The sequence below is a fragment of the Canis lupus genome, chromosome 14, assembly GCF_048164855.1.
Source record: "Canis lupus baileyi chromosome 14, mCanLup2.hap1, whole genome shotgun sequence".
Classification (NCBI taxonomy): Eukaryota; Metazoa; Chordata; class Mammalia; order Carnivora; family Canidae; genus Canis; species Canis lupus.
In genome coordinates, this window is record NC_132851.1 from 3,471,516 (window position 1) to 3,498,902 (window position 27,387).

General features: G+C 35.9%; 1 protein-coding gene across 13 annotated transcripts in view; it reads left to right on the plus strand.

Annotated features, from left to right (window-relative positions):
* The window catches only part of VPS13B (vacuolar protein sorting 13 homolog B), a 733,948-nt gene that overhangs the window by 533,739 nt on the left and 172,822 nt on the right, over window positions 1-27,387 (plus strand). For all 13 annotated transcript variants that reach the window (XM_072773981.1, XM_072773974.1, XM_072773970.1 and 10 more), the window contains 2 exons: window positions 1,391-2,078; window positions 20,462-20,599. In XM_072773981.1, the coding sequence (XP_072630082.1) occupies window positions 1,391-2,078; window positions 20,462-20,599 (826 nt within the window). The remainder of the gene's footprint in view (window positions 1-1,390; window positions 2,079-20,461; window positions 20,600-27,387) is intronic.

Genomic DNA, 27,387 nt, shown 5'->3' on the forward strand with positions numbered 1-27,387 from the left:
TACCATGTGGAAAAATGATACTATATTTATCAATCAAATTAAAGAAAAGCCTAAGAAATGATAAGCAATACTCAGGGAAATGCTTTTCCATTGCTGGTGCTAATATAAATTAATGTAGCCTTTTTTGGAAGGGTGTTGACAGTATCAGTAACTAACCTTAAACTTTCTTGTACCATTTACCTAGTAATTCCACCTCTAGGAGCCTGTTCTAAAGAAAGATTATTAAATATTTTTCACAGAGGTTTGTTGGCAAAGATTAAAAACTGGAATATCCAATTATATGAAAATGGTTAAACAGATGTTCCTAACACTAATGAAGTATTATGCAGCTTTTTAAAACAGCTATGAGGAGTATATTAGCATTTGCCAGATTGGGGTACAGTTTGGCACTCTGGTATGATCATAACCAAATAGGGGCCGGAGGGGGCACCTTTGCACAGGTGGGGAAAAAATACTGACAGGAAGTGCACCAAGATATTACCACTGGTTATGTTTGGTGATAAGATGGCAGTTCGGAGGATTTTGTTTTTTTCTCAGATTGTCCATGATTTCAATGAATCTGTTACTCGGATGAAAAAGCAAGTGAAACATCTGTGTCTCCAATAGCATATCACAAACTGGGTGCTTGGAGAGACTTAAGAAAGGGAAACCAGAGAAGCAAAGCAGAGATCTCAGTGCTCAGCGCTGCCACCAAGTTGTTCTTTGTTCACCATGTAGGGAGTGGTTGATGGAAAATTTTGAGAATGAATAGCCTTTAGGGCACAAAGGAAAAATCCACCTTTGAGGACTTTAATTACTTACATTTTGCTTCATCACTTACGTTTACTCTTGTTTCAAGCCCTACTGTAGAGAAAAATAAACTTCATCTTGAATAAAATAATTCTATTTTAGTTTACTTTTCTTTGTCCTTCATAATTTTTAAGACTGCTGACTTTTCTCTCCTTCCTTCCTACCCAAACCTTACAAATTAATTCTGTAACGACAAGAGTAAACAATATAAACTACATCTGCCTAAAATATAATTTCAACCAATAGTAATCATGCTTTGGAAATCAGTTTATTGCACTATTTGAAAAATCAATCTGAAGAATACTAATATAATTCTTTAAAGAGACATTTTAAAATGCATACTACTGTTAGTCCAAAGAAAGGAAGTCTAACTCAAAATAAGAGTTAGATGTCTATTTAAATAATAGAAATGCACATTTGATGCTTTCTTAAGTATTTCCTTGACATTTTAATATGAATAGTTTTTTGAACAGTCATTTTGTTTCTATGATCACTCTGATACAAGTTACACTGCTAGAACCATTTTAACCTCTTTATTACATCCTTTATATAGTAACACTTGGAATGTAACTAGTTTAAAATATTTTCTTTTTCCTTACAGATCTCTAAACAAGAACAAAAAAAAATGGATACATTTGATGGAAGCATGGCTGAAACCTCATCTCGGTACAGTGGTGCCCAGGATAGTGGAATTGGCAGTGACAGTGTTAAAATCAGAATAGTACAAATAGAACAGCACAGCGGTACCAGTCAGCATCGCATTGCCCGTCCCTCACGCCAGTCATCAATTGTAAAAAATCTCAATTTTATTCCCTTTGACATATTTATTACTGCGAGTAGAATCTCACTAATGACTTATTCCTGCTCGGCCATACCCAAATCAAAATCGCAAGTACATAAGGATAATGAAAAAACAGGCAAGAGTTCATTAAATCTCCCAGAAGTTGACTCAGATGTTGCTAAGCCCAGCCAGGCATGTATTTCTACCGTAACAGCAGAGGATCTCTTGAGCAGTAGAGTATCTTTTCCTTCAGGGAAAAAAATAGGGGTCATCTCTCTTGAAAGTCTTCATGCATCCACAAGGTCATCTGCTAGACAGGCACTTGGTATAACTATTGTTCGGCAGCCTGGACGAAGAGGAACTGGTGACTTGCAGCTGGAACCTTTTTTATACTTTATTGTGTCCCAGCCTTCTTTGCTTCTAAGCTGTCACCACAGAAAGCAGCGAGTGGAAATATCCATTTTTGATGCTGTCCTTAAAGGGGTAGCCTCTGATTACAAATGTACAGGTAAGAGCCTTCGAATTTACTGGAATGCTAATAACTACTACACACTAAGTTTTATTCCCATTGTATCAAGATCGATCAAACAGAAAACAGCTGGCAGACCAGACAAGACTTTTCTCTGTAGAATATGTAAATATGTAAAGTTCATGTCCCACAGCTGAATCATGTGTAAGTAAATGTTTGAACTGTATCAAGGTTTAGCCTCAGCGTTCTTACCGTGCCTCTGAATATTCTTTTTTTTTTTTTTTTCAAGAGCTGAATGAAACAGGGGTTCTCTCTGGCCTGTAGAAATGCTTAAGAATTTCCAGTGATTGGGAAGTAAAGCTTTTTTTCATAGTAATAGCCTATAGGTATGCTTTTCATATTAATGTAGCTGTTCAGGTTGAAAAAAAAAACTTTAGAAAATGAAGTTTATTGTTTGGTATTCTTTTGATCTAATCATCTTGCTGTAACAGCATTATATTAAATGTATTTGAGAAGGTTTATTATAAGATAAGATGGTTTGAAGATGTTTATACATGTATAACAAACACATTTATTAGTAGTATTGGCCAACTGGCTTTTATTTCTCCATCCATACCTTTCTTATAACCAGAGAGAATCCTATATTATAATAATTATATTGAACTTCTGAAGCTTGTTACCTTTTAAGAGTAAGAAGGTGATCAGGCGTTCAGATTTAAAACATATTGGCTATTAAATGGTAAGGGCTAATGGAAACAGGGTCAAACAGGGTATAGAGAGACCTTTTCCTTGAATTAATGTAGAATTAGAGAATTGGCTGGAAAACTGGACAGGGAAGGGTATCCTGGCCATCTAAGATTTGGTATCAGAAGACGGTCCTAGCAAGCTCAGGTATAAATCAGGCATTTTATTGCTATCAGGTGGTCTCATCTAGCAGATGGAAGCCAGCAGTGAGGCATTTGGAGAATTTGTCCAATCTGGAAGTCAGGCTGATTCATTCTTGGCATTGAGGAGAACCATTTTTCACCGCAGGCTTCTGGAGATTAGATGGCTGGTGTGGGGATCAGGATTCATTTCAGCCCAAGGTCGGAGGATCCCTTGGCTCTTGCTGAAGTGTAGTACAAGTCCCCCACTTTAGAAAAGGATAACTAGCCAGTTGCTAAGGAAGAGCAACCTGGGGCGCCTGGGTGGCTCGGCGGTTTGGTGCCTGCCTTTGGCCCAGAGCATGATCCTGGAGTCCCAGGATCGAGTCCCAGGTCAGGCTCCCTGCATGGAGCCTGCTTCTCTCCCTCTGCCTATGTCTCTGCCTCTCTCTGTGTGTCTCATGAATAAATAAATAAAATCTTAAAAGATTACAGGGTGCATATCAAAGATGTACATTTGAATTACAATTAGTTCTTAGGTTGAAATATAAAGTGCTTTCTGTTTAAAAAAAAAAATCCTTGGGGGCACCTGGCTGGCTCAGTCAGGGAGCATGCAACTCTTGATCTCAGGGTTGGGAGTTTGAGCCCCATGTTGGGTATAAAGATTACTTAAAAATAAAATTACCTTTCTTACACAAAATGTATCTTCTTGGACATTTACATTATCCAAAAAGAGTTATCCGTATAAGGGCAGCCCTGGCGGCTCAGCTGTTTAGCGCCACCTTCAGCCCAGGGTGTGATCCTGGAGACCCAGAATCGAGTCCTGCATCGGGTTCCTTGCATGGAGCCTCCTTCTCTCTCTGCCTGTGTCTCTGCCTGTGTGTGTGTGTGTGTGTGTGTGTGTCTCATGAATAAATAAAATCTTTAAAAAAAAGTTATCAGTATAAATATCATATTTCTTAAAAATTAATTTCATTATTTGGAAACATTTATCAGAAAGTCAGTAGTTAAAATACAATGCTAATTGAAAAAGCACCTAGCACATACTGACTACTTATTTTGTGCCAAACATTGTACTAACTTCTTCAAATGTGTTATCTCGTTTAAACCTTTTAACAACTCTATGGGAAATGTTATGTATTATCCCATCTTAGAAAAGAGGAAACTAAAGTTTGTAGAAGTACTTGTCCAACATTACAAACCTAGCAATAGACAGAACTAAAATTCAAAACAAGATTTCTTGGACTCAGTATTTGCACAGATCCAAAAAGAAAAAATTGGTTGGACTCCTGAGTCTGGTCTCTCGACCCATATGCATCCCAGGAGTGGAAAAGAAATGTGAATCTGCAGTTCTCTGTGAGCCTTTGTTGTCCACACCAGAACATGCAAATGGTTCTGTCTGTAACATTGTAACTGGTGAATTTTTGTATGTTAAATGTGTTGTGATATGACTACACAGTACAGTCTCTCTTGGTAATATGACAGACCTGAGTTTAACCTCTAACTCTGTTATTTTCAAGATGCATTCCTAACACATGGGGCAGTTATGAAACTGAAAATAGGTAATTCATGAAAATACTTAGCATTCAGTCAAGCAAAATAGTAGGCCTTCATAAATGTTTGCTGTTACTGCTTTAGCTATTATTATTATTATATAGCAGAACAATTATGAAGCAAAAGCCTAGAATTTAATATTGGCCTTGCCAGGAAATACAGGATGATCTCAACCAGGTAGTTCACTCTCTTGAGGTTCTATTTCCTTATCTGTTATATGTGATAGTTATAAGTCCATTCCAGTTCTAAAGTTCCAGTATTCTGTAACTTGGAATTCATCTCCCCATATTCACCTTCCTAAAAATATTTTAACTATACTGCTTCAGCCTCAGGGAGTTGACATCTGTAAGTGAGTACCCTATCAGAATAAAAATTATTTTAACTTGTTTTAAATATGGAAATTTTCTTTTGACATTCTAGTGGAACACAAACTCATTTATTCAATATTTTAAATACATAAATTTTATTAAATGTTAAGTTATTTTTTAAAAACTGATCTGGGGAAATTTCTGTCTTAAATTGGTCCACTTTAGTGAACAATCCAAGTCCCATTACCAATTTAGTTAATCAGAAACATTTCACATAGCACTTTTCCATCCTGAAGGAAAGACTGTTACACGTCCAGGGTTCTTTTGAAGCCCTGTGATCATGTGGGCGAGAAAACAGAAAAATATGAATGCCTATAATATTAATATTCAAGGGGAGTAGAAGCAGTAAAGTAGAGGTGGCTGGTTTCATTTCTGGATTCTAAAGTGAAACAGTCACTACAGTGTCTTAATTGGAGGGATAAAGAGGGGTATCACCATGAAGCTAACTTTGTAAGAAAGGTCCAGAAAAACTTCATAAGTTAATAATGAAAGAGGTGACATATTATATCTTTCTGCAGTATTTATATTCTTATTATTTATTTATTGAGATATAATACAGTATTATATTAGTTTCAGGTATACAACCTAGTGATTCAACGTTTGTATATGTTGCGAAATGGTCACCACAGTAAGTCCAGTTAACATCTGTCACTTCATAAAGTTAATACAGTGTTGTTGACTGTATCCCCCATGCTGTATTTTTATCCCCAAGACTTAACATATTTTATACCCGGAGGTTTGTACATCTTAATTTCCTTCACCCTTTAGGGCCTCCCCTTTGGCAACTGCCAGTCTGTTTTGGGTATCTGTGAGTCTGGGTTTTGTTTTGTTTTGTTTAGATCCCATATATTAAATAAAATTATATGGTATTTGTCTTTCTCTATTTGACTTATTTCACTTAGCATAATACCCTCAAGGTCCATCCATGTTGTCAAAAGTAGCAAGATTTCATTTATTTTAATGGCTTAGTAGTTTTCCAGTGTGTGTGTGTGTGTGTGTGTGTGTGTGTGTGTGTGTGTGTATGATGTATACACATGGTAGCTTTAACTTTCTGAGGAACCTTCATGCTATTTTCCATAGTGGCTGCACTAATTTACATTCCCACTAACAGTGTTCAAGCATTTCCTTTTCTCTACATCCTCACCAACACTTTTTATTTCCTCCCTTTTTGGAAATAACCATTCCTGCAGGTGTGAGGTGATATCTCATTGTGGTTTTGATTTGCATTTCCCTGATGATTAGTGACATTGAGCATTTTTTCAGATACCTGTTGGCCATCTGTATGTCTTCTTAGGAAATATGTCTATTCAGATCCTCTACCCATATCTTACTCAGATTGTTCACTTTTTAGTTAAATTATATGAATTTTTATGTATTTTGGATATTAACCCCTTATTAGATATGTCATTTACAAATGTCTCTTCCCATTTAGTAGGCTGTCTTCAGTTTGTCCGTGGTTTCCTTCACTGTGCAGAAACTTTCTAGTTTGTTGTAGTCCTTTGATTAGTTTTGCTTATATTTCCTTTGTTCTGGAGTCAGATCTAAAAAGATATCACTAAGACTGATATGAAGGAATTGCTGCCTATGTTTTCTTCTAGTAATTTTATGGTCTGAGGTCTTACATTGAAGTCTTTAATCCATTTTGAGGTGATTTTTATAGATAGTATAAGATAATGTCTAGTTTTTCATTCTTTTTGCACATAGCTGTCCAGTTTTCCCAACACCATTTACTGAAGAGACCATCCTTTCCCAATTGTATATTCTTGCTTTCTTTGTTGAACATTAATTGAATATATATGTGTGGGTTTATTTTTGGGCTTCCTATTTTATCCCATTGATCTATGTGTGTTTTTATGTCAATGGCATACTGTTTTGATTAGTGTAGTTTTGTAGTATACTTTAAAATCTGGGAGCTTGATATCTCTGGCTTTGTTCTTTCTTAGGATTGCTTTGGCTATTCATGGTCTTTTAGGATTATTTGTTCTAGTTGTGTGAAAGATGCTATTGGAATTTTGATAGGAATTGCATTGAATTTGGAGATTGCTTTGGTGGCATAGACATTTTAATAATATTAATTCTTTCAGTCTATGAGCATGGAATATCTTTCTATTTATTTGCATCATCATCAGTTTCTTTCATCAGTGTCTAAAGTTTGCAGTTTACAGGTCTTTTACATCCTTAGTTAAATTTATTCCTATGTATTTATTCTTTTTTATGTAATTGTAAATGGAATTTTTTCCTTGATTTCTCCTTCTGTTACTTTCATTATTAGTGTATAGAAACATAACACACACCTATTTTTATATATTAATTTTTTTAGCCTACAACTTTACTGACTTCATTTATTACTTCTAACAGTATTTTAGTGGAGTCTTTAGATATTATTCCCCTGTCTTCTTTCCTGTGTGGTTTCTGATGAAATCCATGGTAATCACAATCATTATTTCCATATATGTAATGTGTTGATTTTCTCTAGTGGCTTTCAAGACTTTTTTTCTCTATATTTGTTTTCTAGAGGTTGATTATAATGTGTCTGCTTAAAATTCTACTTAAAATTCCTTAAGTATTTTTCTGCACTAATCCTTCTCCTCTTTTTGAGGGATACCAATGTTAAACTTTTTAAAATTATTACAGAGATCCCTGAGACTATTTTTTTTCTTTTTTCCTATTATCTTTCTTCTTCTCTATTCTTCATATTAGATAATTTCTATGGAATATTCCAGTTCTAAAATGTTTGGTTCTTTTCTGTAGTTTCCATTTCTCTTCTGAGAACTTCTACATTTCCACTCATTTCAAGCATGTTTACCTCACCTCATGAAGCATATTTATAATACCTGCTACAGTCTTAAATGCTGTGTCACTGCTGCCATAGCACAGCCATTGCACTCTGTGCCCCCATCCCCATACACTGTGCCCACTCTTGGGGCAAAACCAGGGGAGAAAAAAGAAATATAAAAGGCAGCAGAGTTTCCTGCACCTCTGAAACATCAGGGGCCTTATTTCCCAGACATAAGGACTTTGGCTGTTCTTGCCATCATTGTGACCACAACCTAAGACTCCCTCTCAGTCAACATTGGAAGAGAAAAGAGAAAAAAGAAAAGAAAATGGGAAACCCACCATTGTAGGTGTCACATCCTCAAGTCTGACTCCCCTCCCCAATCTGCTTTGCTCTTGTTTACTTTTTAGAGTCCTCAGGCATTTGTGTTTTGTATTTTCTCTCAAGTTTTTGATTGTAAGCAGCATGAGAGTTAGATTGCATTGAACTTATTACAATTTTGGCTGGCACCAGAAGTCCTGCAGTTTTAAAACAATAAAATTATTTTGTAGTCTATTAGCCAAGACATGGTCTTCTGAGAAACTTAACACAGGATTTCCTCCAAAAGTGATACTTTGAGTATCTGAACATGATCTTTGCTTAATGGTGACATGGGCAGAATCAAGTTAATGCTGACAACTCCCCAGGAGCAGCTCATTCATTATAGTATATTAACTGATCTGTGCTCATAGATGTAAAGGGTGGTAATTTTGTTCTTTCTCTGAGTTCCTGAGGGATATCCTTTCATAGATTTTTAAATCAAGTTAGAAGTTAGAAATGCTGTGAAATTCATTGTCCATCACGTCAATCGGCCTTCTTCTCAGCACATGTGACTGATACATATGTGTGTATATTATATATGCCATTTATGCACATACCTATTTTAAAAAACCTAAATTCTATTAGAGGCTACCCAGAATAGATGATAAATGAAATCTATATTTGTACCTGTACCTACATCCTTTTTTTTTTTTTTTTTTTTGGAAACCTAAAATAAAACAGAAGTGAAGACAACTGTTTTTTTTTTTTAAGATTTTTATTTATTCATCAGAGACACAGAGAGAGAGAGAGAGGGGCAGAGACACAGGCAGAGGGAGAAGCAGGCTTCATGCAGGGAGCCCGACATGGGACTCGATCCTGGGTCTCCAGGGCCACACCCTCAGCTGAAGGTGGCGCTAAACTGCTGAGCTACCTGGGCTGCCCAAGACAACTGTTTAAATTTTGAAATGTTAATAAAATATCCCTAATCCTCATAATTTAGTGATCTTAAATTATACCAGCTATACCTGTAAGTATATAGGGTGGTTTGTTTTACCCTCCGTAATTTAAAAAATGGCAGTTTATCTAAAGCCTAAATTATCAACTTGAATTCTTATGACTGTTAATATTAATAACCTATACATGATCTTCCATGTGGTCCAGGTAGATAATATATCTGTGAGCCAATACGTTTCTTCTTAAAATATTACAATAATGTGACAGTGGCTTTCCCGTGCCCTTACCTGGAGCAACCTCTGACAGAAATGAGATCTTCTGCCAGCACCTTTATATGTAGCAGCTGTAATAATGGCGGTTCTCATTTAAATAAAGGTGGTGTATAGTTGTTTTTAACCTAATCTTATTAGTTGTGTTTATAAATACTTAAAATTTGGTATTTATTTTGTTTAAGGTAATGGAGTCCAGATTTGAAATTGCTTCATATCTTGACTATGCGGCCCAGGGCAGACTTAAAAAGTCATTTTTCTTCTTGTTTGTTTGGGGCTTTTTGTTTGTTTTTGAAGAAATGACTGTGCCATCTGGTCAGTTGGGAAAGAGATGAGCCATTCCATGGGAATCCGATGAACCCCCTTAGTTCCTCAGCAGTCAGGTAGTCCAGTGGCTTAGTACTCAGTGTGTGACAGGACTAACCAGTTGGAAGACAGCTACTTCCACCATCCTGTAGCTTCTTTACCTTACTGGAATTTTTCAAACATTGGCTAGACTAAAATATAGAAATTAAACTCAAATACAATTTATACTGAAAGATCAGGTAATAACACATTTACATGTGTGACAGAAATATCCACAACATGCTATCTGTAGGATGGGATACTTGCCACATTTTAAAGTTTTATAAATATTACCTATATGACTTCAGGTCTAATTGAGAGGCAAACATGGAATAGAGAGAGTGGGACCCAGTCCTGAGTTCTAATCCCAGCCCTGCTGCATAACAACCATGTGACCTCAGACAAGTTATTTCATCTTCCTAAGGCTCGGCTCCTTATCTAGAATATGTGGAGAACACTGGTAGCAACCTCCCAGAGCTGATGTGAGAATTAAGTGATGTGTATGGAACTCTCAACTAAGTGTGTAGCACGGGGCTCCAGAAATGTTAATATTGTTGTTGCTTTTATCATCATTGTTAATATCTTTAAGTTGAGTTTAAAATAGTGGTTGTAATTGGCCAAAAAAATTCACATCATTTTAGTGCAATTTATAGCTGTTGTGTAGTTTGAAATTTTTCAGTTGCAGTAATTGGCTTCTTTACCCTTTCATGAATAGGTCTGCAGAAAATGTGCCAAAGACATCTGAGTAAACCAACGGTTGGAAAATCATAAACTGCCTTCTTACACCTCATAAATCATATCTTGATTTCATTTAGTTATTGTGACTTTAAGAGAAGGATCGAATTACATGTCTTTTTAGAATTAAAGGTTTTCCTAATGTTTCTGGAAAGGTTTAGAATTAACCTGTGACTTTAGTGTCATAATGATCACAACTTGAACATTTATCTGAAAATTTAGCTGCTGGGAACATTTCTTGCCGGCCAGTAATATGAAATGAAATTATTACTTTGACAGAAATCAGCAAGTAAGTAGGTCTCATAAAAGGAACTCTAGTGTATCACTAAGGGAGAGTTGTGGGGAGAATGTTAAATAAGTTGATCCAGCCAGCAGGGGGAATTAACATATGGGGAAGGATATTGGAATGGAAATCAGAAATTCTGACTTGTAGTCTTGGCTCCAATACCAAGATTCTTTGATGCAAATAACTAAATTTCTTGGTGCCATAATTTCCTTATCTCTAAAATGGGTATAATAACATCTGGTCTTTGTAGTTTCATAGCTTAATCTCAGCTCTAATGAGATATTTATGAAAAGTCTTGGAACTGTGAAATACTCAACTGTAAGTGGGGACTTACGTAGTTATTAGCAGTAGAAGGAAGAGTTAAATGGACCTTCCTTTCTGAACATGAGAAAAAAACTAGTATCCTGGCCCTTTTGGCATCCATATCAATCATCAGCATTTACTTAAAATGAATGGGACATGGGAGGAATCATTTGAAGACAAGGAGTTAGTTGACTTTCAATGTGAAATAACTCGGACTTTGCTCAGAATAGACAAGAGGCTTACAATTAGGATTAGTTGATCTTCCTTGTATGACTACACTTTTTTAACTGAACAGCACCCTGGTTTTACTTGCACTGAATTTTAATTAAATGTCCTGTAAAACATCTGAAACCCACATTAGAATTTAACATGAAAACAACCAGATAGGAAAGGGGTCAATAATACCACAAAGCAGCGTAGAAAATAAGTTAACAGGAATTCATTGAATGATATTTCAGATATTATTTGCTGGTTAGTATCATCAAATATAAACAATGTATCTCCTTTTAGCAAGATATGGAAGACTTGGTTCTAAAAGTAAGAGCCAATTGGCACTGATAATCACACATCACAGCAGCCATTTTAATCCTTCCTCTTCTTCTTCTTCTGGGCTGCAAGCTTGGGATTTCAAACCAAGAAACCTCCTCTTCCTCTTCCCATCACATCTTATGGAATACAAGATACAATGCATGGGAAAAAAGGGTTTATGGAGTTAGCCGAATGCCTGGGTATCAACAGGAAGATGGTGGTGGCACTTACCTTGCATCCATAGCAATTTAGAATTGGTTTCTTGGTTGATTTTGCTGCTCTGACATTGAATTGCTTCTGTGTTTTAAAGATCTAGGTTCCTTCACAATATAATTTTTAGGCATTTTAGGTTTTTTTGGACCACATTTGCTTCTGTGGCTACATTTAAAAAAAAAAAAAAAGAAAAGAAAAGAAAAGAAAAACATAGCAATTTAAGCTAAAGACCATAGAAGACATATAGAAAATATGAGAAACCCAGTAAGCCTGTTTGTAGCTTTGCCTTTGTTTTATATACGGTGGTCAAAAGGTGACTGTTGGGAATCCCTGGGTGGCTCAGCGGTTTAGCGCCTGCCTTCAGCCCAGGGCGTGATCCTGGGGTCCTGGGATCGAGTCCCACATCAGGCTCCCTGCATAGAGCCTGCTTTTCCCTCTGCCTTTCTTTCTCTCTGTGTCTCTCATGAATAAATAAAATATTAAAAAAAAAAAAAAAGGTGACTGTTCTGATTGTGACCTCTCCTTCAGGCAGTGAACAGTTCCAGCCATTGGGTACAGCCAAACCAAGCACAACCATGGCTTCTGAAAGAGGCTTCTTTGGAGCTTTAACAATACACATTTCCTAGGTAGAGGTAAACAGATCTAGATCCTCCAAAGATACTTTTCTATTAAGAAACACCTTCGTGTATTCTTGGCACAAAAGGATTAAGCTAACAAACCATCTAGGAACATCTTGTCAGTGAACTGGGAGAGAAGAAGATAGAAAGGGGAATCTCTCTAATGAATAGGTCTGCAGAAAATACCCTACTACCCTGATTCTTTTTCAGGTATTTTCCTTCTACTCTGGCTAGCTGTGAACTCTGCTTGATCTTCTTTAACAAAAGAAAGCTTTGTGAAATTGAAATTCTGATGCACTCACCATGTTATTGGACACTTAAAATTATTTTAAGGGGTCATTTCAATCTTTTCTTTGTATAAAAGTTGATACACCCAGGGACCTTATAAAAAGTAGTCTTGAACTTCCAGTTTAAAAATTGGAAAGGAGTCTATTTTGGCTTACAGATGATTTACTTCCCTGATTCATACATAGGCCAGATACTTATAAGGGATGGAAAAGAAGGTAAGAATATAATTTTGATAATTATCAGAACCAAAGTCCAGGAAAATTGTCAGATCAATGATTTCTCCTCAGGCAGGAGTATTTAATAGAGAAGTAAAATACGTTGACTAGTATTTTAAACCTAAGTAGTTATTATTTTAAGAATTAAATATAAATAAGCTTACTCTATTTTTAAGATCAAAATTGAGTATAATTACCACTAATAAACAGTGTTTTCTTTTTTACCTATTAAATTCCTCTTATTTCAACCAGTGATAAAAAAGATTTTTCAGAATTACAAAGCAAAAACAAAAACTGGGAGTAGACACTTGAAACACACTGTACACATATACTCCTATTTTCTTTAAAGATTATGTTTTAGAAACAAAATAGTGACTGTTCATTGAACTTTTACCATGACATGTCCTACACAAATCATGTTACACATAGTAGCTGATACAATATTCTCAACAATCCACAATCTAGTGTCTTACCCCATTTTGGAGACTATAGAAACTAGGACTCCATGAAGTTAAGTAGTTTACTCAGTTTAAGGAGTCAGGACTTAAACCCAAAATCTTTCTTTAAAAAAAAAAAAAAAAAGATTTTTATTTATTTATTCGTGGGAGACACATAGAGAGGCAGAGACACAGGCAGAGGGAGGAGCAGGCTCCATGCAGGGAGCCTGACGTGGGACCCGATCCCAGGAGCCCAGGATCACGACCTGAGCTAAAGGCAGACGTTCAACCGCTGAGCCACCCAGGTGCCCCAAACCCAAATCTTTCTGCCTCCAAAGTTCATATTCTTTTCATTATCCTGAATTTTCTACTGTGTTATAAACTGACATAAACTGTCCTATAGAACAAAATGTGAAAAAGATCTTTGACAGTAGGGCTGTCAGTGTTCAGGAAGTTCTAGGTCAATGGCAGTCATATTTCATAAACCACTTTTAAAAAAAAGATTTATTTGTTCATTCAGAGAGAGAGAGAGAGGCAGAGAGAGAAGCAGGCTCCATGCAGGGAGCCCGACGTGGGACTCGATCCCGGGTCTCTAGGATCATGCCCTGGGCTGAAGGCTGCGCCAAACCGCTGCGCCACCGGGGCTGCCCCTCATAAACCACTTCTATATGACAGCATCCTACCACCTGCCAGTTGTCTCTCGAGCTCATCAAAAGTCACTTAAATGTTATTTCATAAATGTAACAATCCTCTGTATACAGGCCAAAGAGAACCAGTTTCCCTGAGATGCCACTTTGGCCAGGGCTCATTAACCATGGCATACTGCAGCACGCTTGTACCCTATAACAGGTCATTGAAGACTTTGCAAAAAGTGAATAAAATCTAGTCTTCTTTCATTTAAAAAAGCAAACAGTAGATCCTTCTGGACTTTGTGGAACTAGTAAAATGAAGACGGAAGTAAATCTTGAGGCTATTGGCTGTGCTACATCAAAGAAGCATTTATTTTACACTTCTGAGGAATTTGTGATATTTTAATCGTGTACTGCTGTCAGAAAACTCAGTGCAATATGACATCAAAGCAAAGAGTTACTGAAATTTAAATCTGCAGTAGTAGTTTAGGGAACACATTAATTTTAATCATAATGATTTGGGGATGATAACATAAGCATCAATATGATTAGAAATTAAAGCATGATGTAATTTCAAATGTTGTTGATAGTATTGAGCAGGATTTTGTTACTCAGGATTGCAAGCAGTAGCAGGATCAGATTAATACAACAAGAAGCAGTACCAGGAGTAAGATGACAAGTGTTTGCTTTGGACAAAACATGGTTAAAATGAGGTACACCAAAACCCAATCAACTAAAAGTTTATATTTTTCAGCACTCACTGAAAAATATATTCAAAATTTCAATTAATAAAATTTTTTCCAGGAATACAAGTTTACAAGAACTTTCCACCAAAGGAAAATTTTGTATCCTTGATATTGCTCCATATTTTCTTTAGCACTAATTTTCCACAAAAATGAAAAAAGACGAAGGTATCAGGAAATTGATTCAAAGAGGCAAAACCATTATTGTGACTGTAGTTAATTGCATTTTCCACAACAATATCTTGGCCTGGAACTGCCAGGGGAAATCACCATTGCACTAACTACTTTCTATTCTGCCTTCCTTAATCAACCTACTTACAGAGATGTTCTTGAACACAAAAGTGGCCAAGGGAAAGCAGAAAGAGGCACAGATGATCAACTGTTTTGGAAATCTGAAGTTGAAAAAAGTAACTGTTAGGGAAGGGGGGAGAGTGAGGAAAAAGATAAGAGATATTTAGCTTTCAAATAAGTTCTGATGGCCCTGGGATTTTTAAAAATCAAAGTTCATTATTCACATGGCAAAAGAAATGAAAACATTGTCTCCACAATGGCGAACACTTAGAAGTATCTGGTGTTAGAGTAGCTGGACTTCATTCAGTGTTATGTCAATCTTTAAAATGGGGAAATTATCACTGACGTGGAGAAATGTCTTATTTGGACCTTAGTAAAAATTCAGCTTAAGGGATCCCTGGGTGGCGCAGCGGTTTAGCGCCTGCCTTTGGTCCAGGGCGCGATCCTGGAGACCCGGGATCAAATCCCATATCGGGCTCCTGGTGCATGGAGCCTGCTTCTCCCTCTGCCTATGTCTCTGCGCCTCTCTCTCTCTCTCTCTATGTGACTATCATAAATAAATAAAAATTTAAAAAAAATTCAGCTTAATTATGAAAAGAATTTCCTGCCATATAGTAGAACAAAGCAGAGTAGAATAAAGTAGAATGTTATCAAGTGTAAGAATAAAGTTTACAAAATCTGTAACATTCAGCTGTTCTATAGGAGCTTGGAAAACAAACTTTTTGTTAAGTAGAAGATTGCAAAGAAAATGAGAGTTGGTCACACTGAATCATGTTAGATTTTATATAATTCAAATGTTACTCAAAAACGTACTTACCTGTGTGACTATTTGCTAAGGGTTAAAAACTAATAATGAGCAGCAGTGCAAAGACCACTTTTATCAGATTCAGAGGAGGACCTCCCAAGCAGCTAAGTGAAGGTTTGTGAAGAAGAGCAAAGTAATCTACAAACACAAAGAATACAATATGAAACAAGCCTCTGTGAACGCCAATAATATCTTGATCCATCTGTGAATGGACTGGAGACCACCTGAATCTTCTCTTTGGGTGTTCTTTGTGACATGATATGATGAAGTATTTTCTTTTGGAGGCCAGGTCAACCCAGAAGAAAAACAAATAGTATAACTTTGTCAATACCAATGTCTTATTGAAGTGAATTCTCACTGACTTTGAACAAGATTTATGGCTATGAGCAATTTGTCATTTCTTCTGACCTATTCCCCCCACTCTGCAACTCCTAATAAGATACTACTGTCTCCTGTTTCTTAGGCTTAGGGACAACCGCATAAATCCTACATCAGCAGGAGCTTACTCTTTCTGAGAGCTTCCTGTTCTCAAATAAGTAGGTGTTAAGTATGGAGAAGAAAACTATCAAAGTCTGAAGGAGCTTTCCAGTATGAAGTAGTCATACTTCTTTGTCATTCTATTTATATTGTATTCACGAGCTCCTTTAATCTTAGTTTATCTGGTACTTTCCTATCTACATTGACCCTGAGGAATGTGTAATATGAATCCTATTTTCTAGACTTGATGATGGAATTAAGGAGAAGTTAAATCGAAGACATTACAGGAAGTCTAAAAATCATACCCCTCATCATCTAGCCATTAGAGCGTAAGGGACAAAATCATGACTTGCAGACCTGAATGAGCTATGTCTGTGGGCTTCTGACAGACCCTTCTGCTACTACCACTGCTGCTTCTAACTACTGTGATTAGAGGCATATCCAAAGTAGAGATTTCAGCTAAAACTGGGAGAGTAGCCACTGCCGTACATTCAATATTCATCAACCATGCAACTTGGATTTTCCTAATTTCAGTTATGCTGTTCTGTTAGCTCTATAAATACAGCTGTACTTTCACATCAGCTGTGTAGCCATATTAAACCAATAATATCTATTAAACCAGTAGTTTTAGGGGGAAATAGTCATTGAAAGTTTGGCTTCTTTAGATACATTTCCTCGACTTTTACATTTTTTTTTTAAATTCCTAATTCCCAATCCTGTTTCCTACTATTGCCAGTTTGTTTATTTCATCTCTGTTAAGTCGTATCCCCCTGTAATTGCCTCAGTGCAGACTCCAAGGCTGGGTGCCAGATGGCGAGGCCCTCTAACTTCTATGAAAAGAGAAGCAATCTGCACAAAACCTATCTCCCCTACTTAGAAAACCCTCACTCAGATTATACCAGAATTTGGTTCTTCCCTCTGTCTATAATGTTACAAAGACAGAATGTCAAAATATCCTGTGCTTTCTTCGCTCCCCTTCACTTCAGTTTGTTTAGATGCTTTGATGTGTCATCCTATTTTTGCTTCAGCTGTGAATATAGATCCAGATATCGTTATAGGCTTAGGATCATCCTAAAGATGACCATTCTCCAGTATGTACGTATGTACCTATGCATGGAGGTAGGTTTATTTCTTTAAGATAGAGTTCTTTTTGTGGTCTTTCTGATTACAAGGGCATGGATATTTAGGATTTTGGTAGACACTCATTTTCAACCCTCTCCCCTACTCATGTGGATATTCTGTATTTACACTCTTATCAGCCATGCATGGGAAGATCCATTTCTCCTCCTTCTCCTCCACACAAGATATTATCAGTCTTTCTCATTTATGCTAACCTGATGAATTAAAAAACTACTTCTTGTTTTAACTAGTGTATGGTTATCAGGCTGAGCGTTTTCCTGTTTTTCATAAAACAGTGCTCTCTAGAAGGATTAAAGAGCTAAAGGCAAAACCAAAATGTTAAAAATGCTTCAAGAAACTTTAGAAAAGGGCAGCACAGGTGGCTCAGCTGTTTAGCGCCACCTTCAGTCCAGGGTCTGATCCTGGAGACCCGGGATCGGGTCCCACGTCAGGCTTCCTGCATGAAACCTGTTTCTCCCTCTGCCTGTGTCTCTGCTTCTCTCTCTGTGTGTCTCTCATGAATAAATAAATAAAATCTTTAAAAAAAAAAAAAGAAACTTTAGAAAAATATATAATCACCTAGGGATAAATCACTAAATAAAAGTTAATAGATTTTTATTCACGTCTATAAAAAAGTATGCACGCAAAAAATATCAGAATTTATTTTGAGGATAGCTACTGTACCAAGAGGAAATATTTGCTATATATAACAAACAAGCATTAACACTCATTAACTAATAAAAAAAGAGTGTAAAATACTTTGTAGAAAAGGAATCAAATGGCCAGCATATGAAAAGATGCTTATTCCACTTTGTTTACTATTGACAATATAAATAGCTCTTATGTCAGCACATATAGATCTTCTTGATTCTTCTAAACAATTGTATGAATTACTATTGTTTGTTTAAGCATTAATCTGTTGATGAACACGTAGGTTGTTTTCTATTATTTGCTACGATTAGCAATTCTACACTGTGTGTGCGTGCGCACGCACGTACGTGCAGGTGAACTACACAGGCATTAGTTTTTGGTCTTGGCCTGATTAGTGAAAAATTCTACTTATTTAAAAAATGTTTTCTTTATTACTAAGATTTATTATCTCATAATCTTTATATTTTTTTAAGATTTTATTTATTTATTCATGACAGAGAGAGAGAGAGAGAGAGGCAGAGACACAGGCAGAGGGAGAAGCAGGCTCTGTGCAGGAAGCCCGACGTGAGACTCGATTCCAGGTCTCCAGGATCATCTGTTATTTGCCTCTTTATTAATTTCTTCATTTAATAATTGCTTATTCTTTCCTCTACCTATTTTTCTCTATAATGTCTATATTGACTATATGAACTTTTTAGATTAATAATAACCCTTTTCTATCATGAGTTTGAATATATGATTCCTATAACTTGTTTCATTTATCCTGTTTTACTTGCCAATCTTTTACACATCATACTAATATTTCTACATTCGTTTCTGTCCATTATCTATTTAGTTACATCACTTATGTCTATTTTCTCTGTTAGATCATTATCCTCTGTCTAGATTGTATTCTCTTTGAAATGAAGAATTATGCCTCTTGTGATGCCTGGTGGCTCAGTGGTTTAGCGCCTGCCATCAGCCCAGGACGTGATCCTGGAGTCCCGGGATCGAGTCCCATGTCAGGCTCCCCGCATGGAGCCTGCTTCTCCCTCTGCCTATGTCTCTGCCTCTCTCTCTCTCTCTCTCTCTCTCTCTCATGAATAAATAAAAAATCTTTAAAAAAAAAAGAATTAAGCCTCTTCATACAGGTCTAGCACAGTACCATTTACTTGATAATAACTTCTTGATGATGGCTACACAGTTGGGACCATAGAAGTCCCATAGAAGTAGAGCATAGAAGTAGACCATAGTATGGTTCTACTGACCATAGAAGTAGACACTTGGGTCCTGTCAGGTTACATAGCTCCTACAAATTGATAATCGATCCAACCAGAAATAGACTTTTGCTATTGTTTCACAACACTTGACCATTCTCTTTGAAAGAGAGAATACTATAATGTTACTATTGTAATGGATCTACTATGTATATTCTCATTGCTTTAAATTCACTGATCATATGAAAAGAGAAGAATGCACTAGCTTAGTGTTTGATCTTTACCACATAGATCTAACGTCATGATCAATTGGTTTCAGTATTTTCTTTGAAATCATATAAAGGTTCATATGTGCCAAATTTCATAATAATCACATGATAAGGTCAAGAAATACAAATTCCAAGGCAAAATTTATATGCCCAATTCACATATGACAGTAATACGATATAACCATATGTTGAATATAATACACTGTATGTAAATGCTATTCTTGAAAGCAATCCAATCAATAAAACTTAAAATAAATAACACTTTAATAACACATTTCAAATCGACTGAAAATGGAATAGATGGACTCTATGGCAAGGACATCCCTATAAAATTGACATGCAGAGGCTATTAAAACACAGAGAATAAAACAATCTTGAACTAAAGAAAAACTGTGACTATATAGGTTTTTTTTTAAGCCTACTACATTGTATGCCAAGATACAGCAGTCGTTTTTATTTAAAGAGCTATTTCAATAAAAACTGGATTGCCAAGCAGTAAAAAGTAAGTTCAGTTTGTATTCACCAATAGCTAAAAAACACTTTTTAAAGAATAAAGTATATAAACCAGGAAAAGTAAGAAATACACAGTGACAGCAAAAGTCGAAACAGAAAAAAGTCAAAATTTAGTCATAATTGGGACTAAATAAAAGATTGACCAATTTTTATCATTAAAAAAGGTTATGGGAAAGCTACTGAAGTTAACTTCAAAAGCCTAGCAGTAAAAAGTGATTGTAATGTCAGTAAAACTCTGAAACAGATCAAATAGACCCTAAGTAGTAATAATCCACTGCATCTTTGAACATATATTTGCGTTTTTTTAAGTAGAAAAGCTTACCCTTTTTTCCTTTGTTTCCAACATCCTGTTTAAAAAAAAGAAGAAAAGAAATCCAACTCTACAACTATTAACAGTAGCTCAGAGTACAGAAACTTTACCTTCATTCAAAGATAATATGAGTTAAGATTTGAAATGTCCTTTCCTTTTTGGCTTGGTTCTGGAAAACATGGTTTCATCATTCCAATATACAGAGAGCTTCTCTTTCTCCACATGAGTACATACAAGAACATGCAAGGATTTGTACAACCAAATGAATCAGTGGAGGTACAGAAGTTAATTTAACCATTTTTTCTTCTGTGATGTGATTGACATTTTTTTTTTGATTGACATTTTTAATTTCAATTTTGTCACTTCAGATCCTGGGAAGACTCTGCCTGAAGCCCTTGATTACTGCACAGTTTGGCTGCAGACAGTGCCTGGAGAAATAGACAGCAAAAGTGGTATTCCACCTTCCCTGGTAACGCTACAAATTAAAGACTTTCTTAATGGACCAGGTAAGAAAGTCATAATTCAAATGTGTATACATTATTTTCATGTGAGTATATTGACATATACTTAGGGTCTGTTAGTGATTGTGGCATTCCTTGCCAAAAATAAATAGTTCATTTGTTTTCCAGAAGTGTATTCTTCTCAAGCTAGAGATTAATAATAGGCAAATATTAATATGCATTCAAAATTACCTTTGGTCTGGGGCCCCTGGGTGGTTCAGTCAGTTAAGCATCTGCCTTTGGCTCAGGTCATGATCTCAGGGTCCTGGGATCAAGTCCTGCATCAGGCTCCCTGCTTAGCAGGGAACCTGCTTCTCCCTTTCCTTTTGCCCCTCCCCCCAACTCATTTTTTTTTTTCTCTCTCCCTCTCACTCTCTCTAATAAATAAAATCTTTTTTTAAAAATTACCTTTGGTCTGACAAAAAAAGCAGTTATCAATTAAAGAATAATTGACTATAAGCCAAAGACCCCAGACTTTATTTCTACCTTTTCTGCTAATTATGTAATGTTAGGCAGTTGATCTAATCTTCTATGCCTCAGTTTCCTTACTGTAACAAAAAGGAATAAAATGGAGAGATGGATTGGATGGGATAAATGATACACATAAGATAGTATAGATAGATATATTCAATTAGATAAGTGTATGTATTTCAAATACTTAGCAAAGTACTTGAGACATTAACACTCAGTTTTAGATAGATAGATAGATAGATAGATAGATAGATGATAGATAGATAGATAGATAGATAGATAGATAGATAGATAGATAGATATAGTTATCAAAATATATTGAGTCCTTATTAGTCCCAGGTACTAAGTGCTTTATGTTCTCAGAAAGACCCAAGGAGGAGGCCCTATATATTATCCCTGTTTTATAAATTAGGAGGTTAAGACTTAGAAAAGTGAAGTAAAATGCCCAAGGTCTTAATGGCAGAGGAGCCATTCAAACCCAGGTCTTTATGACTCCAAAGACTTAGATCACTCAACCCTACACTAATTTTATCATAACCACAGATTTTTCCTCTCTTCTCCTTCTCCTCTTTCTTTTCTGCTCTATTTTCTTCTTACTTCATCTCATGTTCCTCTTCTTTGTATTATTCTTCCCTCACTTCAGTGAGATCTTACCTATATTTAACAAAAATCACATTTCAATTTTCATCTTATTTTATACTTACAGTGCTTCAAAACATATTAGTCATCAAAGGAATATCAGTTTCTTCATTAAGTATTTAAAACAATGGCGTTAAACGGTCTTAAGATCTCTAGCAATACTCTGCAAGGCATGCATTTTGCTGAGTGAAAAATATCCCTGTGTGGACCTGGTTCAGTGTGTGTCACAGCACACCAATGTACTTATGATCCATGGCTATAGATTGAAGAAGGCCACTTGTCATCATGTCTGGAGTAAAGAGAGCTTAAAGCCACCTACACTGGCCCTTTGGGGCCCAATTCTTCCTCAGTGCTGAGATTTAAAAGGTGTAGAAGTATGAAGAACTGTTTCTAATCATTATAAGTATCTAGACATGGTTTTAAAGACTCAAAGGAAAGCAAGAAGCTGATGATGAAGGCTAAGAGAGTCATTAAAGTTGGAAGAAGCCTATGGGGTGAGGTAATGGATAGATTGAGAGTAATAGGAGTCCTAGTACTTGGCTAGTGAGTGTGAAATACCATATTTCATTGATTCCAAGCCATCATCAATTATAGGAAAAAACATTTTATGTACCAAGAAAAAAAAAATCTGCTATTTAAACTATGATACAATGCTTTCTTATTATATCCATTTCAAGGCACTTCCTGACTTCAGAATTGTTCACATGTAAAAGACTAAAATGTTAGAATGAATGAAATTAGGTAAAAACATATGGTTAGTTCATGGAGAAGTGAGAAAGAAACTTGGATTTCCCTATCCTCTTTTTTAGTTTCAGATTTTTTTTTTCTTTTAGATCTAGTCTTTGACTCACTTTAGCTAGAAGATTCGCTTCTAGGTTATATTTGGTTGACTTGTTAAAGAGTGGGATCTGTTGGGCAGCCCGGGTGGCTTAGCAGTTTAGCGACATCTTCAGCCCAGGGCCTGATCCTGGAGACCCAGGATCGAGTCCCACGTCGGGCTCCCTGCTTCTCCCTCTGCCTGTGTCTCTGCCTCTCTCTCTCTCTTTCTCTCTCTCTCATGAAATAAATAAAATCTTTAAAAAAATAAAAAAAAAGAATGGGATCTGCAAATCCATAGTTCTGTACCATATTTTCACAGCAACCAAGTTGAATTTCAAGAGAAACATCAATGAATGAATATTATGTTTATAATTCTAGCATTTAATGTGACTATATAGTAGAAATGTGGTTTTTAAAATAGTTTTTACTTTTGTGTTTCGTACACTTCTTTAAGTTGAAAATTATATATATATGCCATTCTTTATTTTATGCTTATTAGGTAAGTGATAATCTAGCTGGATATTCAAACTTGTAAACAAATGGATTGAAAGCACTATTTTATAGTAGCGCTTCTTAGATTTGAGTGTACATTCGAAGCATCTCTGGTGAGCTTGTTAAAATGCAAATGGTTTAGTAGTTCTAGAAGGTGGGAATGAAAAGTAACAAGTTCTTATATGAATCATAGATGAATGGATGAATATACACATACACACACAAATGGCTAGTGAGGGCTAAACTGCAGATATTTGGGGGCACAGGAGAGAGGAATGATGGAAAGAGTGATGAGTGGTTTTTTGAATGGTACTTTTATTATGAAAAATCAAATACAGTGTCTGATTAATGGTTTAAGTTCTTACTTCAAAGTCTAAAACATTTTACCGAGAGAAGTTTCCCTTCGTAAATTATTTGAGGGAAGATTAGTTTGAATGCTATATCCATTGTGTGGGATTTCACTAAATAGTAACCTAACCTGTCTGAACTACTCCAGAATTTACTATCTTAGACCAAAATTTCCTTACTGTAAATAATTTGTCATGTAAAGAATAGAAGTAGATGTTAGTCCATAGGCTAATTATATTCTCTTACTACACAACCAAATTGCCTCTGTATATTAATTTAGGGATCAATAGAAATACAGGATACATAAAGTACTTCTTACCATAGAAATGTATTATTTTATAGATTTTTGGTAACTCAAGAAAATTATCTTTTTTTCCAGATTTTAGACAATAGTATACTAATAGGAATATTATTTAGGCTGAGAATATGGGAAGAAGCTTCAGCTTTGTGTACTCCCCAAGGTCATTCCTTTCCTTAAAAAAAATTTTTTTAAAGTACTTTGACTTCTATATGGTGTTATTATTAATAATCTTCTGCTACCGTTTTTTAATCTAGATGCACATCCTATTTAAGTAGAGTTTTACGCTATAGCTGTAAAATGGTATATTTCCACTTATTCTTTTCTTGCTCCTGAATGAACATTCCAGGGGCCCTAAAAGTTATGACGCCAAAGAATACAGGAAATACTGATTATAACTACCTAACCTTAAGTTTTCTTCTTAAGGTGCAAACTTGCCAGCTTTTGAATTCAGCCTTACAGATTTCTTTTGCAGGGATTATTTATCTAAACAATGTGATACAAATGCTGCTCTTTAGGACTCTTGTTTTTGGAAAAATAATTCAAAGTTCTTGAGTCTTCCATTATTTCCTCTGTTCACTTAATTGTACCTTAGAGCAAATAGTAGGTCCCAACTTCTACATCAAAGAGCCCTTCAAAGCTCTCTCACCCCCATCTCCTTTCTTCAGAGGGAACAGTTGTACCCATTAGCAAGGTCAGTGGCTTGGAGAAACCTGGAAAACAGCAGCTACCAGAAACCAGCTAGAATGATATCTCCAGCAGGTGATAGATTAGTTGGAACAAATTGGAACCATTGCAGTTCAGCAATCCTGGTTTCTTTCAAGCTGTTTTTAAAATGTCGTCATTTTAATACACAATCTAAGCCCTGCGGAACAGTCTACAGCAGGTTAATTTGAATCATATGATGTGTCACTGCCCTCAGCTGACGTGAGCTCTATTCCATGTGTGAAGCCATAATAAATCCATTCTCAACCGAGGAGAATTCCCCATGAGAAGGTGAACTAATCCAGGCCTCACACTGGCATGCTAGCCCTCCATAATTGAAAGCAGGGCCACCTGTTCCCAGCACAGTTAGCCTATAGAGAAAAAAAATAGCATTAGATCAGATACTTCTTATATTGAAAAATCATTCATAGTTCTTGCAAATTCAAATTCAGCTGTGAACTGCTTGGTATGACATCATACAGAAACATAGGAATGTGCCCACTTGATCCCAGTTTAAAAGTTTTGTTAGCCATAGTATTCTTAACTTTGAAATGAGAATTTTTTTTTTTTAATTTAATGAGAGCTGACACGTGAGAAGAAGAACTGGGAAGGGTGCATATTTTTCTAATTAACTCAGGGTCATTTGTAAAAACATTTGAGCTCCCTGGTATTTTGTTTGTTGTTCCTTTGCAGACATTTTTGAACACTGTCACTGTAATGACATTTAATGAAATGACATTTAAATGACAACAAAGAAATATTTGTGCCAAATTGAGAGAACATTACCACATTATTTATGTTTTGTTATAAATTAGCATACTACAGTCTTCATATAATTAAGTAACATGGCTGTATCAAACAGTTATGACTGCAATTTCACATTTACTTTAGGATACAGTATACCTGGTGTCTCTAGATGAAACACATAACCACTGAAATTTTTTTCCTTTAATAAAATCACTTCTTTAGTGTCTCCCTGTTTAACCTGTTCATTAATTTCCCTATATAGTTTTCATGTTTTTTTTTTTTTTTCATTCTGACTCTGAATTGGTTTCAGCTCTGGTTTTGACTTCTGTTTTAAAATTTTGACTTTAAAAAAAAATTTTTTTAGTTAAATTCAGTTTGCCAACATATAGTGTAACACCCAGTGCTCATCTCATCAAGTGCCCTCCTTGATGCCCATGACCCAGTTACCCTATCCCCCCACCCTCTTCCACTTCTGCAACCCTTTGTGTGTTTCCCAGAATTAGGAGTCTCTCATGGTTTGTCTTCCTCTCTAATTTTTCCCCCATTCAGTTTTTAATTGGTTGTGATCCTATTTTGAACATTTTATGGATTAACTTATGTTTTATAGATTGCAGTGATCTTAATTTTTACTTTTAAAAAATTTCTAAACATTTTAGTATAATCCTATTTCCATAAACTTTTTTGGAAAGTTTTTTTTACTTGTTTTTTTAAATATATACCTATTTTTTTAATATATACTTATTAAATAATGTAAAATATTACTTTAAAGCACTTCTTAGATATAGTAGCACACCATAGGTTTATGTAAATAGACATTAGAGACTTTAAGTTGTTTATCTCCAGATGAGCATTTTTGAAATGTTTTTACTTTTCTTGGTGACTTCTGCTTTTATAAACTTTTTTCTCCTATTCATATAACAACCTGATTTTAATACCAGATTTTTCACTGTAGATTGAGTAAGCCATACTAATTTCTTACCAACACTGTAGAGTAAAAGGACTTTAAATCTTCTCTGAAAGTCGGGCTGACCGTAGTGCCTCCAGGGGACTACACTTGGCTAAGCAATAGGACCCAGAGAGGTCACAGAAGCTATTTGTGGGTGTGGAGAGATGGTAAGAAGCAGCGCAAGGTCTCCTGCAGGGAAGTCAGTGGTATGGCAATTATTTAGATTCTTTATTTCTTCATGTGGTCTAATTCTGTCAGATTTCCTCTACAGAAGAGAATGAGGGTAATGAGGGGTTATCTTTCTAGGATCATGAAGCAGACTAAGGCGAGAGAAAAAGAACATTATTTGGCTTCTTCTGCCTGTAACTTTCCAACTCTGTGCTTGCATGCAGGTCTTCCCCTGCCTCTCTGACTGGTGCCTTCTCACAGACACAGTGTGGGGCCTTCTGTCCATCTCTCTGTATAGACAGTAACCTCAGCTGTCTCTTTTATGCTGACAACTCCTAAATGCCTTGCTCTGATTTTGACTTATCCAACTCCAGAACTATTTCTCCATCTGCCTATTAGTTATGTTTAGTTATTTAAAATTCTATATGTTCCATTTAAATTAAACCATTTTTTTCTCCTCTCTTTTTTCATTTCTGCCCTTAGTATAGTCTTCAAATTCTTTACATGGGCTAGTGATAGCAATGTTATTCCAGTCATGTTTTCTCACAATTTTACTATCACTTTTGATTCATCCTTTTTTTTTTTTTTTACTCCAAGTCCTTTTCATTTTCCTTGGAAATGGTCCACCCTTATGCCTCCTACGTCCCTAGTTTAGGTTTATGCCCTGATTACTTCCTCAGTCTGTTTATCAGCAGCCTTCACTTCACGTTCTCCTTTTACTCACTAATCCTGTTATCTCCTGTGCCCTTGCTAAATTGCCTCCCCTGCCAAACTCCTATGATGTTGACTACCCAACTCCCTGAGTTCATCTGGTCAAAGTTCTCCTCAGCCCTCAAGGCTCTCTCTAATCTGTTTGTCATCTGGCTTAGCTGCTACTAAGCAGGTGATTATTTTACTTCTTTGAGCCTCAGTATTTTCTTGTATGACATAAGAGGGCTGTTTTAAGATTCCTGCAAGTTTTAAATTGATGGCTTTAATCCCTAATGGAACTCTTCATTTATTTTCACACCAGGTATGATGAGCAATTGCAATATGCCAAGCGTTGTTCTAAGCATTGAAAATACAATGGTGAGCAAAAGATAGTCCCTTCTCTCAAAAAATTCACGTAATCTGGCAGAAAAGGCAGAATTTGTTGACCAAATTTTCACACAAAGTGATATA